The sequence below is a fragment of the Rattus rattus genome, chromosome 9, assembly GCF_011064425.1.
Source record: "Rattus rattus isolate New Zealand chromosome 9, Rrattus_CSIRO_v1, whole genome shotgun sequence".
Taxonomy (NCBI): Eukaryota; Metazoa; Chordata; class Mammalia; order Rodentia; family Muridae; genus Rattus; species Rattus rattus.
In genome coordinates, this window is record NC_046162.1 from 44,423,905 (window position 1) to 44,437,470 (window position 13,566).

The window sequence follows — 13,566 nt, forward strand, 5'->3', positions numbered from 1 at the left end:
CACACACACATTCAGACCAAGAAGGCTAGGCTGATTCCATGACGGACTTCAAACCGGCAGTTAAGGAGACTAGGCCTAAGAACTGGGCGAGTCCAAACGAGCCCAGACGAGCCCAGGCAAGTCAATTACTAATAGAAAAAAACCCAGGCTCCAGCCTTCAGTTCCAGATAATGGAATGTCCTAACCATCTAGCCTGAGGCAAGGACAAAGGATCAGCAGCAGTCTCCAGACTTCCTCATCTACTTCCTCAGGAACAGTCTACAGCAAGTTTCAACACCACCCCTTACCCCCCAAGTAGAATGTCCATTGAGATGGACCCAACAGATTAAAATAGACATCACCTACCCCATCAGGCCTGCAGGCTCACTTGGTTGTCTCTCTATCTTGGTAATGGGGAGACCCCAGCAGGCTGGACTTGTGCAAAATAAAACACTCTTTGCATTTACATATTATTTGAGTCTTGGGTATCATTCATCTGGTGAATCCTGGACAAGAGAGAGAGAGAGAGAGAGAGAGAGAGAGAGAGAGAGAGAGAGAGAGAGAGAGAGAGAGAGAGAGAATGTGATAGAGATTTGCTTTGGGAGGTTTTATTACCAATTACTTTGTTTTCGTTTTCCTCTGTTCACAAAGATCTCCTGTACACAGAGGGCCAGCATCCACGTGGTCACTCTTGTGTTTTGGTAAGGGACTCAGCTCATTGCATGGCTTGTTTAGGGAGAACACTGAGCTCTGTTCTAAAGGATTATGTTCTCTGAAGCATCCTTAGTTGGCTCAGTTATAGGTGTGAAGGAATAATGATGCTTTACCTGCCTGCTGTCTGGATGCCCCTCAGCAAAATTCCCAAACACCCTTAGGACACAGGGGATGAAGCTTGCACTGATAGGTTTTATATTGAGTAAATTCTATACTCATAGTATTTCATTCTTTTTATTTTATTTTATTTTTTTAGAAACAGATTTGTTTTTTTAACTACAGAATAAGTTACATCACACTAAGGAAATGAACTATGAAGTCATAGTACCAAGATAGCTTCTTTGATTCATATGCATCTATCCTGAAAATTTGATGTTATTATAGCATAGGACTTCTGAAGACTTAATCTGAAATGCTTATATTTTTATAGTATTTACTTTTCTCTGTTGCAAGTAACAGTTCAAATTTGCAAAACTAAAAAATAAGTAAATAAATAAAGATAAGAGAAAAATCATTTGCTTATAATCTTAGTCTAGAGGTTGTCTTAGCATCTAAACAACGAACTTCTGTGTTTGTCCTGTGGGTTTTTGTGTTCCTGATTTGGGTCCAAGGGAGGGTTTTTGCTTCATGCATAGGCTGTTTTACCTTCCTTAATTCACTGATTTCTGGGTTCAGCTAAAGAGGCTTAGTATTTGGTTGGTCTCCTCACAATAAAACAGCTACAGGAACTCCAGAATGGAAACCGGACAGAAAGCAGCATGGTGGTTGAGAGAATGGGATTTGTCCATCTGGATTCTAAGCTCACTAACCCTGTGTCTTCATAAGAGTTACCTTTATCTATGGGCCTTGGTGCCCTCATCTGTAAAAGGGGCTCCAGTAAGAATTTAACCATGTGATCTACATAAAACACTTGGAGGTTCACAACACCCAGCATCTCTCAACTTTGCAGTCATCTTATAAGCTTATGGGATTCTCCAATGGAAGCATTCTATCCTGCAACGCTTTGGCCACTGTGATTTGTTTCTGTACATGGAACTCATCCATCTTGGTCAGTCAAGGTCTAGGGACTTGGTCTTTCAACAGACACAAGCTTGTCTGTTTTCTTGGGACTAGTTAGGCTTGGAGAAGTTGCAGGTGTTCCAGATGAGAGAGCTGGGTACCTCTTGAGTGATGGGATTACAAGTGTGTACCACCACTGCCTGGCTAGGACTCACTATTTATACGGAGAACAAGTCAAATGATTTCCTGAATGTTTACATTTCTAGACTAGTGTTTCTCTTTGTGGCCTCAACTTTTTCTTTACAAAAAGACAAGACAGATGGGAATCGTGTGAGCATCTACATTTGTATCTATTCACTTTTTTTTAATGTATGTGCGTATGTATGTATGCATGTGTGTGTATGTGAGAGAGAGAGAAACAGAGAGAGAGAGAGAGAGAGAGAGAGAGAGAGAGAGAGAGAGAGAGAGAGCATTGTATGAATGCACACATGCACATGTACATGTGTAGCTCAAAGGACAATTTGCCAAAAGTCAGTTTTCATCTTGGGGCATCAGACTCAGTCATTGGGTTTGGTGGCAAGTACCTTTATCCACTGAGCCATATATCTAACTTCTGTTGTTTATTTGTATAGTTGCCCAAGCCCAGCCTATCTTTTGTGTTGGACCCCATCTGTTTTCTTTCTTTCTCTCATCTCTCTCTCTCTCTCTCTCTCTCTCTCTCTCTCCTTCCTCCACCCTGTCCCTCTTTTAGTTTGGGTTCTATGTCCTATGTTGGTAATTCTTTGACTTGATGGGAGGATGCTGTCAAAATGCATCCCAAAGAATGGAGCTTAGCTGCAGCTAGATGGTGCTGTCTTAGACGAGTTGATTCTGCCTACAAAGCAACAAATGGGATCTTCACCAGAGATCTAGCTGTCGCACATGTCCTAGTGCACTGATGACTGAAACATCTTATCTTAGAGAAAGGGGGCAGGGAGGAAGGGAAGGAGAAAGTAGAGGAGGAAGGGAAGAAGGAAGAGGGGGAGGAAGGGAAGAAGGAAAAGGAGAAGGAAGGGGAGGAGGAAGGGTGAGTTTCTCAGAGTCCAAAATCCTTATCTTCAATAGCAAAGTCAGTCACGGACAGGCTCCCCACTCTCTCATGTAACACTTGTGTGTGCCTCTCACAGGCACGTGAGGTCAACTTCCCACACGTACTGGGATCCTATGTTTTCTGGTCCTGGGAATGGCTCTTTGTCCTTGTCAGACATGTGCTTTCAGAGGTACTTGTCTCTGGTGGCCGCTGTCTTCTTGGGACATGTTAACTCTTGGCTGCTGTGACTCAGGGTCTTTTGGATTTTTCTTCTACCAGCAGCACCTTCCAGTTCTGCTGCTCACTCTTCCTTCAGCTCCAGATTTCACAGCATTGGTGATGCTTGGCACTCATGTCTCCTCTGCTCAGGCTTCACGGTGGGCTGGCTTCTCTACCACATTGGAATAGCGTCTTCATACTGGGAGTCCCTGGACATTTCCCAGCCTTCTGCCGAGTTTAAATCCACTTATCTTTCTTGACTTATTTATTTCCAAGTGGAAACTCAAGCTTAATGGAGTCAAAATGAAATTCATGATCTTTTACTTGTGCCAAAGAAATCTTTCCTGCTTCCAGCACCGCACACAGCCGCAAGCTTGCCTCGAGCTGTGTGATGCGCCATTATTTATTCCACTTGAATGCACAGGGCTTCTTTTGATTTCCTCTCAGCTGAGGCTCTGGGATGGTTAGCTTTATGTGCTGACTTTCTTGGGCTACTGGCTGTCCAGACAGATGGACAAACTATTTCCAGACGGACCTACAGAGTTGCCTCTTGTTTTGGAAGAGATAGCTTTGAATCAGGATGGGGACAGAAGATCTGCCCTTGCTAGTATGGGCATCACTCAAGCCATTGAAGGCCTGGGCCGAACAAAAGGGCAAAGAAAGGGTGTGACTGCTGGCTTTATCAACTCGACCCAGTCTAGAATCATCTGGGAAGGCAGTCTCAAGAAGGAAGTCCCTACGAACAGTAGCAGATGCTGGCATATCTGAGAGGGATTTTCTTAGCTGAGTGAACCGAGGTGGGAAGACCCACCCTAAAAGTAGAAGATCCTATTTCCTGAGTTTGGTTTCTGAACTGTGCAAGTGTGGAGAAAGTGAGCTACGCGCTGACTTGAATGCCTTAATTCATTCCCCTCTGCTCTTGAGCATGGATGTGGATGTGATGAGTCCAGTTGCTCAGGCTTCTGACAGTGATCGATTGATACCTGGAATTGTGAGCTAAAATAAAGCCTTTCTCCTCAAGGCTGTTTCATCAGGTAATTTATCACAGGAAGGAAGCTAACACAGTGGGTAAATTCACTCTCTTCCTGAGATAGGGCACCTACCTTCCCCTACCCCTTGACATTGGAGTTTCTGTTTTGTTGTATATTAGTCTCCATAGGCAGAGGAACCAATTCCCATGTTCCACCTCTTCTAAGACGTCTACATGTAACACATACTTCAAATAACTGAGTTTTAAGGACCTGCCTTTCATCTCCAACATGTTAGGGGGTGGGAGGACAGATGAACACATGTTTATATTCTATGTTATAAGGGCCCGTTGTACTTCATTTTGTGAAAAAGAATCTACATGCTGCTGATTTATTTGTTCTGAGTTAGGTTTGAGCTAGATGGCTCCGTGGGAAGAAGGTGAAGCCCAGTGGCCTCTGGAAAATGAGAACCCTGATGCACAGAGAGAGACAATAATGAGAAAAAGTTCAAGAGGCCATAAGGAGAGAAGGGCCAACAAGACTGGGCCCAACCAGAGGCCAGCTGGGATACTTTGGAGTGTCTTACTGCTTTTGCTACCATTCCCTGGGAAGTCGGCTAGTTGCAGATATGGGAGTGGAGTGGGCTGGGGTGGTGTTGAGATGGGATGGTGGTGGACTAGGGTAGTGTGAGCTGGGGTGGTATGAACCGTGGTGGTGTGAGCTGGGTGTGGTGGGCTGAGGTGGTGTGAACTGGGTGGTGTGAATTGGGATGCTGTTAGCTGGGGTGGTGGTAGTCTAGGGTGGTGGTGGTCTGGGGTAGTGGTGAGCTGTGGTGGTGTGAGCTATGGTAGTGTGAGCTGGGATGGGGTCTGAGGAAGTGGTGGTCTGGGGTGGTGTGAGCTAGGTGGTGGTGGCAGGTTGAGGGGGATGTTAGCCTCTTCGTGAAGTGCTGCTTACAGAACTGTTTCTCGTCTCTTCTCGTTGGTGTTTGTGGTAGCAGACCCCATCGTTCCCATTACAAATCCACCTCTCTGCTCTGCTGCTGTCACATCAGCCCAGGTCACCGCTGTCTAGCCTTCATTTTCAGGCTTCTGTCTTTCTCCTGCCATGCTGTGTTCTGTATGTTCTTACCATCTGGTGTGCTTCCTGCCTCCACCATGCCCTTTACTTATTTACTTATTTTGTGTGTGACAGGGTGTCACTGTGCAGTCCAGGCTGATTTTAAAGTCATGATCCCCCTGCCTGGGGCTCCTGAGTGCTGGGACTATGGCTGTGTACACATGGTTTCTGGGAATATTCACCCCTCCACTCAACTCTCAGGTAATCTTACTCATCTTCCAGACTACTAAACTGAAATGGCTTCCCTGGAGAAGATTTTCCTGGGAATTATGACAGGCACCCAAGGTCACCATTGTAACATATTTGACATTCAGGAACATTCATAGTATCTTTATATTGTTTATCAACTAATGCCTCCCTTCTTCATAGGCAATACAGATCAGGAAGAAAGTGACTCATGTCCCACCCCACCCCAGTACCAGGCATATAACGCGGCACAGAAAGAGGTCCAATAAACAGCTGTTGAATGAATGGATGGAAATGTTGATATTAAACGAGGTGTCATGTTCACGTGAAGGAAAACCCTACTCTTTGAGCTGTAATACAATTAGCTGAGCAACCTGCACATTCCAAGGCTCGTCTTCTCAGTCTTCATCAGCAGGTAAGTGAGCTTGATTGTAGGTGGCCATAGGCATGTAGGAGTGACCCCCTCTCCTCCCATTACAGAAGTACAGAGGAATGCTGTCTTAGGGTTGCTATTGCTGTGATGAAACACCATGACCAAATCCACTTGAGGAGGAAAGGGTTTTATTTGGCTTGCACTTCCACTGTGCTGCTCATCAACCAAGGCTGCCAGCACAGGAACTCAAAAGGGCAGGAACCTAAAGGCAGGAGCTGATGCAGAGGCCATGGAGGGGTGCTGCTTACTGACTGGCTCAGCCTGCTTTCTTATAGAACCCGGAACTAACCAGACCAGGAATGAAATGACCCACCATGATCTAGGCCCTCTTTTATCAATCACTAATTAAGATGAGCCCTACAACCAACTGGTCATGGCTAGGCAGCAGCAGGTAGATACCTAAGTTCAAGGCCAGCCTGGTCTACAGAGTGAATTTCAGGACAGACAGAGCTATACAGAGGAGCTCTGTCTCAAAAAACAAAAAACATTGTTTTTCCTTACAGCTTGATGGTTTTTCTCAGATGACGCTCCCCCTTTCTGGTGACTCTAGCTTGTGTCAAGTTGACACAAAACCAGCCAGTACGGGTATCTGCAGGGAGAATGCTTTCCATGTAAGATCCACATTGAGGGACACTGTTTACGTCTACCAATCATTTAAACACCTTAATGGCTTAGACAAATATCAACAGCCATTCACTTTGGGTATTTCTTAGACCTGGCTATACAGTGCACCTGCACCTGCTTTAATGTTGTGCTTCTCACAGACCTGGCAGATCAGATTACATCTCAGTCAGGAGTAAATGAGTCTCAGGATATTGCAGGGTCGTCTGACTTAACCACTTCTCAAGTTCGCATCTTGTTAATCTCACTTCAGTTTTGAATGCATCTCCCCGATTTTCTGATTTCCCTCATTTACTTAACAGCAACTTCTAGAGCTGCTTCCTCCAGACAGCCACTCCCCCTCCTCTTTCTGCCCTCCGTGGGGGTGTCCTTTGGGAGGTATTTCAACACTGTAACTTCCTGATCAAGTGAACGCAGGCGCTCAAAACTACATCCGATCTTAAACCAGGTTCGGCCTAGGTCTCCCTAAATGTTTCTAGTTCTTCTTCCACTTCCTAGTCTGCTTTGCACTGCATTTCCCTTGCTTTGATAGTCAGCATCTTCTGGAAGCAGTGAGTGGGAAGGTAAAGTTCATAAAACAATGACAACAATAAAAACAACAAATAACAAAAACAAAACAAAACCCCCAAGGACTACACAGATAAGCTCTTCGGAGGCACTTGAATGGAGAGTGTGGAGCGTCAGATAAATGTCATCGAGGAAGGGATATTTCGTGGTCCAGAGACCATCAGTCCAGGCCACATGCACTGAGCCTGGGGAGTGCAAGAGTAAAGGAGCTCTGGGGGCATCAACTGCGAATCACTGCATCGTTCACCCGCACATTCCGGCTGTGCACTAAACCGTATTTCTTTTCCCTCCACTCAGTTCATTTTCTTTTTTCTGTTAAAGTCTTTTATCCACAGAATTGAAACCCAGAGAACGCCTTAGAAATTTGTTGTTTGATGTCTTAACAAGCATAACTCCTCCCCATACAACAGTTCTGGGAACAAATCTGTGGCAGACCAAATAAGATTCCAATAAAACTCTTTGGACTCCTGAATTAAATTCCAAGGGAGTCATCCCCAGGCTCCCCCGAGAGTTCCTGTTTGTGCGAAACACCTTACTTTCTAATAACCTGTGACAGAACCCCACTCAGTACCCGGACTCCGAATCTGAAGGGAGAGGAGCCGTGCACCCCTCCTCCCCATGAAGCCAGTTTCACAGAGTCAGGTCCCTGGCCTTGCAGACTCAGCCAAGGGCTTTTAACTGACCTTGGTTCCCCCATGCAATTAAGTGGCGCTATTCTGGCTCAGAATGGACTCATGGACTGTCTTAACAAGAAAGAGGTCCTTGGGTCACCAAGGCTGTCCAGGTGTCTCATCACACCATGTGCCTAAACCTCCCCTCAGTCACACTGTGTGACCCAGGAGAGTAGCATGTCCTGCCATCTACAAATCTATGACAAGCTACCAGTGGGGGAATTATATCGCTGTCTCTGGGATTTCCTAGTTTTTATGGTGTTGGGTCTCTCCTTCCTCCCCTGTGTGAGATCCAGGAATTAAACACAAGTTGTTGGGGTTGTGTGGCAACAGGCTTAGCTGTTGAGCCGGCCTTCCGGCCTCAATCTTTACCTTTTAAGTTTTATGATGCTAGAGACGGATTGGAGTTACACTCTCCAAAGTGAGACTTACCCCCTGGCCAAGTGTGGTTCCTGAGCCCTGCAGATGGTCTAAATCCGGATGTACTGAAGACTTTAAATGTACACTGGGTTTGAACTTGATACAAGATGGCAAATTTTCTAATGAAGATTTCACCTTGCCATTTAAAAAAATTACACTGTTTTGGACATGCTGTATCAGGTAAAATACACTTTGAAAATCTGCCCCTCCTGTTTCTTTTTGTTACAGGTAACGATACTACCGGAAATTGAAGATGACCGTGAGTGAGCTCTCTTGGCTCATGGCTTGTTTCTGTTGGATGCCTTAGACTTTGCCCTAAGTGAGTTCCAGTTAAGCAGTTATAAGACACCTTTGACCCCAGTTTTGGAAAATCCCCATGGAAGCAGAACCTGCAAGGTGTCTGATAACTTGGAAACAGGTTAGTAGACTCAGAGGACACAGTTAGAGACGTATTTGCGCGAAGCTTGTCAAATGCATCTTTCAAAGGCACTTGGATTGCTTCAGTTCAAATGTTGGAAATGATGGGTCGCTGGGGGTGGGGACAGGGCCTAAAGCCTCCGCATCACCGCCTGAAGCGCTTCGAGGATGAGATTATAGAGGACCTCCATGAAGCTGGCTGTTCTTCTGATCGTACTCCAAGGGGAGGCCAGGTCACCAGCAAGGACGCTCACTCTTTTCAGTAGACCTTTGTTAAAGGGGTACACTTCTGCAGTTTCTAAGCATAGCTTCCCATGAACTGGATCAATCTGCAGTGGGAGCATATAGGATTTGAAAGATTTTGAGAGAAAATAAATACAGAAAATCAGTGGTATCATTTGCACGGATTTTCTTTCCTATGCTGAGCAGTGTTAAAGCCCTTCTTCTTAGGGGTCCCCTCCAGATGTGGGTTTCATTTTCCGATCTGAGCCAAAGCATAGCTAGGGGCAGACAAAGACTGTGTTGAGATAAACTGAGCTGGACCAGCCTCAGGGATCACGGGATCTGGTGTCTCTCCACTCCTTGATCTGCTGTGGAAACCGGCCTACAGACTTTGCCAGAACCTCAGTTCTCAGAGCTGCAGGGATTTTTTTCTCTTAAGAAATGGAGCCATGAGTGTGGAGGTGGTTGCTGGGTAGCAGGGAAGATGTTTGGCAGCCTGCTCACCACCCTAGGGGCCCTCTCCACACTGGAATCTGTGTCTTAGGAGATTTTTAAGGGAACCAGTTTTCTGAGTTGCTCCTTGCTAGATGCTGATAGGTTCCTTTGCCCTTAGTAGGTCATCTTCCTCCCCTTTGCCCTTAGTAGGTCATCTTCCTCCCCTAGTCTTTTCTTGTTCCTTCTATGGTCTCCCCTCTACTACCCCTGCTCCTCCCCCCACTGTGGTGTGTGTGTGTGTGTGTGTGTGTGTGTGTGTGTGTGTGTGTGTGTAAGCGTGAGCACATGCCTTCTCTCAATTCATGCCTGCTACCTGGAACACATTCATCCCCTCTCTACACTCATCTAAAGAGAGGACTGTTAGAAACACTGGCACACCGGGACCCTTACGTTAGAAAATAATGCAGCTTTATAGAAAGTTGCTGACATAAAATTGGCCTTCAGATGAACACTGCAAAGAGCAGTCATGATCAGGTCTTGAGGAGGGAGAGCATTAGGAGAGATGGGGCACCATACTAGATTTAGAGGTGGCATGAGGAGGCCTAGAGGGGAGGGCCTTTAGTTCCAAGCACAAAGTGGAGTTGAGGGGCAAGTGAAAGCTGGAGGATGGATCTCCCCTGTTATGTCTTCTTGGATTCTTGAGCATAAACACATGTGAGGTGTCATATTTGAGGGTAATATTTTCCATGTCCTATCATATCCAAATTCAACACACCCATTGAGGCTCCTCTCTGCCTATTCCTTGGGAAAAGCTGTTTATCTGTTCAGTGAGGTTTTTCCTCCTGACCACCTAGTTACCTGAAGTAATGACTCTGAGACTAATTATTTTAAATTAATGCTTAGACCATATGCTTTGGACTTCTTCTTGTACTAGCTCTTAAGTTATTATCCCTTTTATTCTAACCTGAGTTCAGTTATGTGGCTGGCTTCCTTTCCTCATCTTCTTATATCCATCTCCTCAACGTTCCTGGGTTAATCTCTCTGGCCATTTGTCTATTTCCCAGAATTCTCTTTATCCATGCCAGATGTCCCACCTCCTATTTCCTGCCCCAGCTCATTGGCCATACGCTTTTTAAATGACAGGTGATACTTAGATTCTCTCTACAGTTCAGGTCCTTTACTCGGTTTCCCCTGATTGTATAGGCTGGATCCCTTCATAATTTACCAGCTCCAAAGCTGCCCTCTTCACGTGGGATCTAGCAGAGTGGTTACAAGCCTCTGCCCTCCTGCAGCTGCTATTCACATGGAGGCCATAGTTCCGTGCTTTGTAAGGGTTATTCTTTCTTGCTGTGAAGTTTCTCTGTCTAGGTAGGACTCTTCACAACGGTCATGATTGTGTGCACGTGGCATCTATCATTAAGCATGCAGTGGCACGCAGCACAGGTGCCTCTGGATCGCAGCCACCCCTTCTTTACTTTACAGGATGCCCTCATCTCTCCAGACCTGTCTGGCCCAGTGGCTGGAGTACTCTTAGGTTCAGGTGCTGCTTCTCTCTCCCTCAGGTTTCCCCATCTTTTCCATGGTGAAGACTTTTAGTCATCTAAGTTTCAGAATCCAGTGCTTTCTCTGATCTGTAGCTTCTTCTATATGCTGTATTATAGGGCTCTACAGATATTTTAAACTGTCAGGAAACTGAGGCAACTTCTCCAGTCCCATGTAGTATAATTTCCCCTGTCTCAGTCCCTGTCCATTTCTAGACTCTGTTCTCTCCCCCCAGGCCTCTGTGTTCCAGACTTCTCTCTAGCACATGCAAGACCCTGACTTCACAAAACCATCCTCTTTAATCAAAGCCATTTATTTACCAGGTACATTGGTGGTGGTGGTGTAGGGGGGTGAGGGTGGGGGGTGGAGGTGGGGGATGATGGGATAGTGGTGGGGGGTAGGGGTGAGGTTGACGTGAGCACAGGGAGTGAGTAAAAAGCATAGTGAATTCAAAGCTGTCTTGGCTTCACAGCCAAGATATTGTCTCAAAAAACCAAATATTAAACAAAGCCAAAACCAAAACCTTTAGTCATTTCCATTTGTCTACAGGATAGACCAAAACATCTCTCTCTGGCATTCAGAACTCTCACAGCTTCTCCTGTCAGTCCCCTCAACTTCCTCATTTGATTGTCTGTTTGCCTGAAACTCTCTTGCTGAGGCTCACATCTTAGCCACCGCTCCCCTCCCCCAAGCATCCTCAGCTCCATGACAGTTCTTCCTTCTTCTCTCAGCCTTTATCCAGGCTGTGCGAGTTGCCTCCCCTCACCAGGGTAGCCCTGGTGAGTAACCCCTGTCTGAGTTCCTGCTGCCCTTGGAGAAGGCTGCCTGCCTGTGTATTTCCAGGTCCCAAGTACACAATGTGGTAGAAGTTAGAAGAGGTTGTTCCCTGTTCTGGCACACGGCACAGCCTCTGTGGGATGAGGGGCAGAGAGCATAAGCCTTTGTGAGTCTAGAGCTGTCAGCATCCTGTGCTCAAAGGACAGCTCCAGCTTCAGCTGTCCTTTGCTGGCCTCCGTCCACACAGAACTGGGGTAGCATACTGCTCTGACTATTGAGGCAAGTCTCAGCAAATGTTATATCAGACTTGATCCGCCGCCCTCTTTGGGGTTTTAGCAACATGCCAGACAGTCTATCAGCTGAGCCTAATGGCTCCCAGGGGAGGAGTGGGTGAGTCTTCTGCCTTCACCATTGATGAGTGTGATGTTCAAAGTATAACTCGCAAACGATGCAGATCCCCAGGAGACGAATGACAGGAAGACTCAGCAAGTGTACAGGACCGGCGACCGTATTGCGGGCAAAATCTGTCACCTTCCTCAGCTGACTTTGCTTTTGGTACATCAGCCAGCTTCAGCTGGGACAGTGCTATACTTTGAAGTTTCAGTTATTGAATTTGATAGTTATCACTCCAGCCCGGCTCCACTGCCCAGAGCTGGGCTAAAATCCTCTCTTGTTTGAGAGGGGCCACCTTTATACTTTGCTGGCCTTGGACCACCAGGGTTCATTTGTTAGAGCTTCTTGGTGACCTGAGGCCACACTTGGAATAGCATCAGTTTGTTCATCAAGTTCTGCAGGCAACCCATGAGTAGTTGAACAGGAAAATGGTCCAGTTACTTTGTGACTGTTGTCAGGAAGAAGGGCTGTTATCAGTTTAAACGCCCCGTGTAGAGCACGCCTCCAACTGAGGCCTGTGCTGCGATGGACCTCTCCACACACTGAGGTGGGATCTCTCAGCCTTATGAAAAATAAGCTTTTGTCCTTTATACATTGCTCGAAGTGGACCAAGGCAACACCCCCTTCCAAATGTTTTAACTCTGAGCAAAACCACTCCCCCACACACACACACACACACACACACACACACACACACACACACACACACACACACACACACACACACCATTCTTTCTCCCTAGTGCTCAGTGGACAGGTGTTTTATGTTGGATGAGATCCGTTAGGGCGAACCAGATGGCCAATGCCAGAAATGCTCTTCCGGCAAGGATAAAGGTTACTTTCTGAGTCTGTGGTACATGTTATATTCAGGTATAAATGTAGTCGGTGACACTGAAGGTAAAGAAATTAAGATTCCTTATTTGGAAAGAAATTTGGGATGCAGATGTAATAGTGAGAATTGCTTCATGTGGCTACGGTGGGCTTAAAATGAAGCCTTTTGTGGACAGCGCTATTTTTATTATGGCTACTGTGCTAGATGGTTGGCTTTTGAGCAAGTGAGTGACTGTCCTGGTTACATTCCTTTTTACCTCTCTCTCTCTCTCTCTCTCTCTCTTCCCTCTCCTTCTCCCTCCCCCTCTCTCCCCCTTCCTTCTTTCTTTCTTTCTTTCTTTCTTTCTTTCTTTCTTTCTTTCCTTTCTTTCTTTCTTTCTTTCTTTCTTTCTTTCTTTCTTTCTTTCTTTCTTTCTTTCTTTCTTTCTTTCTTTCTTTCTTTCTTCCAACTTGATAAAAGCCAGGGTTGTCCGGGAAGAAGGAACCTCGATTGAGCAAATTTTTCTATTTTCCATCAAGTTGACCTTGAGGGGAGTCTGTGGTGCAGCCTTGTAAGCAGCACTCCTCCACAATCTTTGCCTCAGCTCCCGCCTCCAGGTTCCAGCTTAAGTTCCTGCTCTAAGTTCTCTCAGTGATGGACTATGAGCTGTAAGCAGAAATAAATCCTTTCTTGTCCAAGTTGCTTTTGGACATGGTATTTTATCACAGCACTAAATACCTAACACATTTTAGTGAGTGAAGAGTTTGATGTAACCCAGGAAGCATAGCTAGGAATGCACGTTTTATCCCAGCTCAGCTGTGACCTGTAAATGAAGCATAGAGTTCCTACACAGTTAGCTGACAGGACCTTGTCATTCAAGGCAGCCATTGTGCAGCCTTGGCTGACATAAGCATGGTAGGAAGCATAGAAAATTTGGGAGAAATCCAAATCTGGATATTACATTTGGGAAGTTTGTGATCAAATTACAACTTATTTTCTTCTCA

General features: G+C 45.9%; 1 protein-coding gene across 1 annotated transcript in view; it reads left to right on the forward strand.

Moving 5' to 3' along the window:
• LOC116910290 (NACHT, LRR and PYD domains-containing protein 1a-like) overlaps positions 1 to 8,648 on the forward strand; it is a 38,236-nt gene extending 29,588 nt beyond the window's left edge. The window contains exons 6-7 of the mRNA XM_032914164.1: positions 8,194 to 8,228; positions 8,384 to 8,648. Coding sequence (XP_032770055.1) covers positions 8,194 to 8,228; positions 8,384 to 8,648 — 300 coding nt within the window. The remainder of the gene's footprint in view (positions 1 to 8,193; positions 8,229 to 8,383) is intronic.
• Positions 8,649 to 13,566: the final 4,918 nt, after the last annotated feature.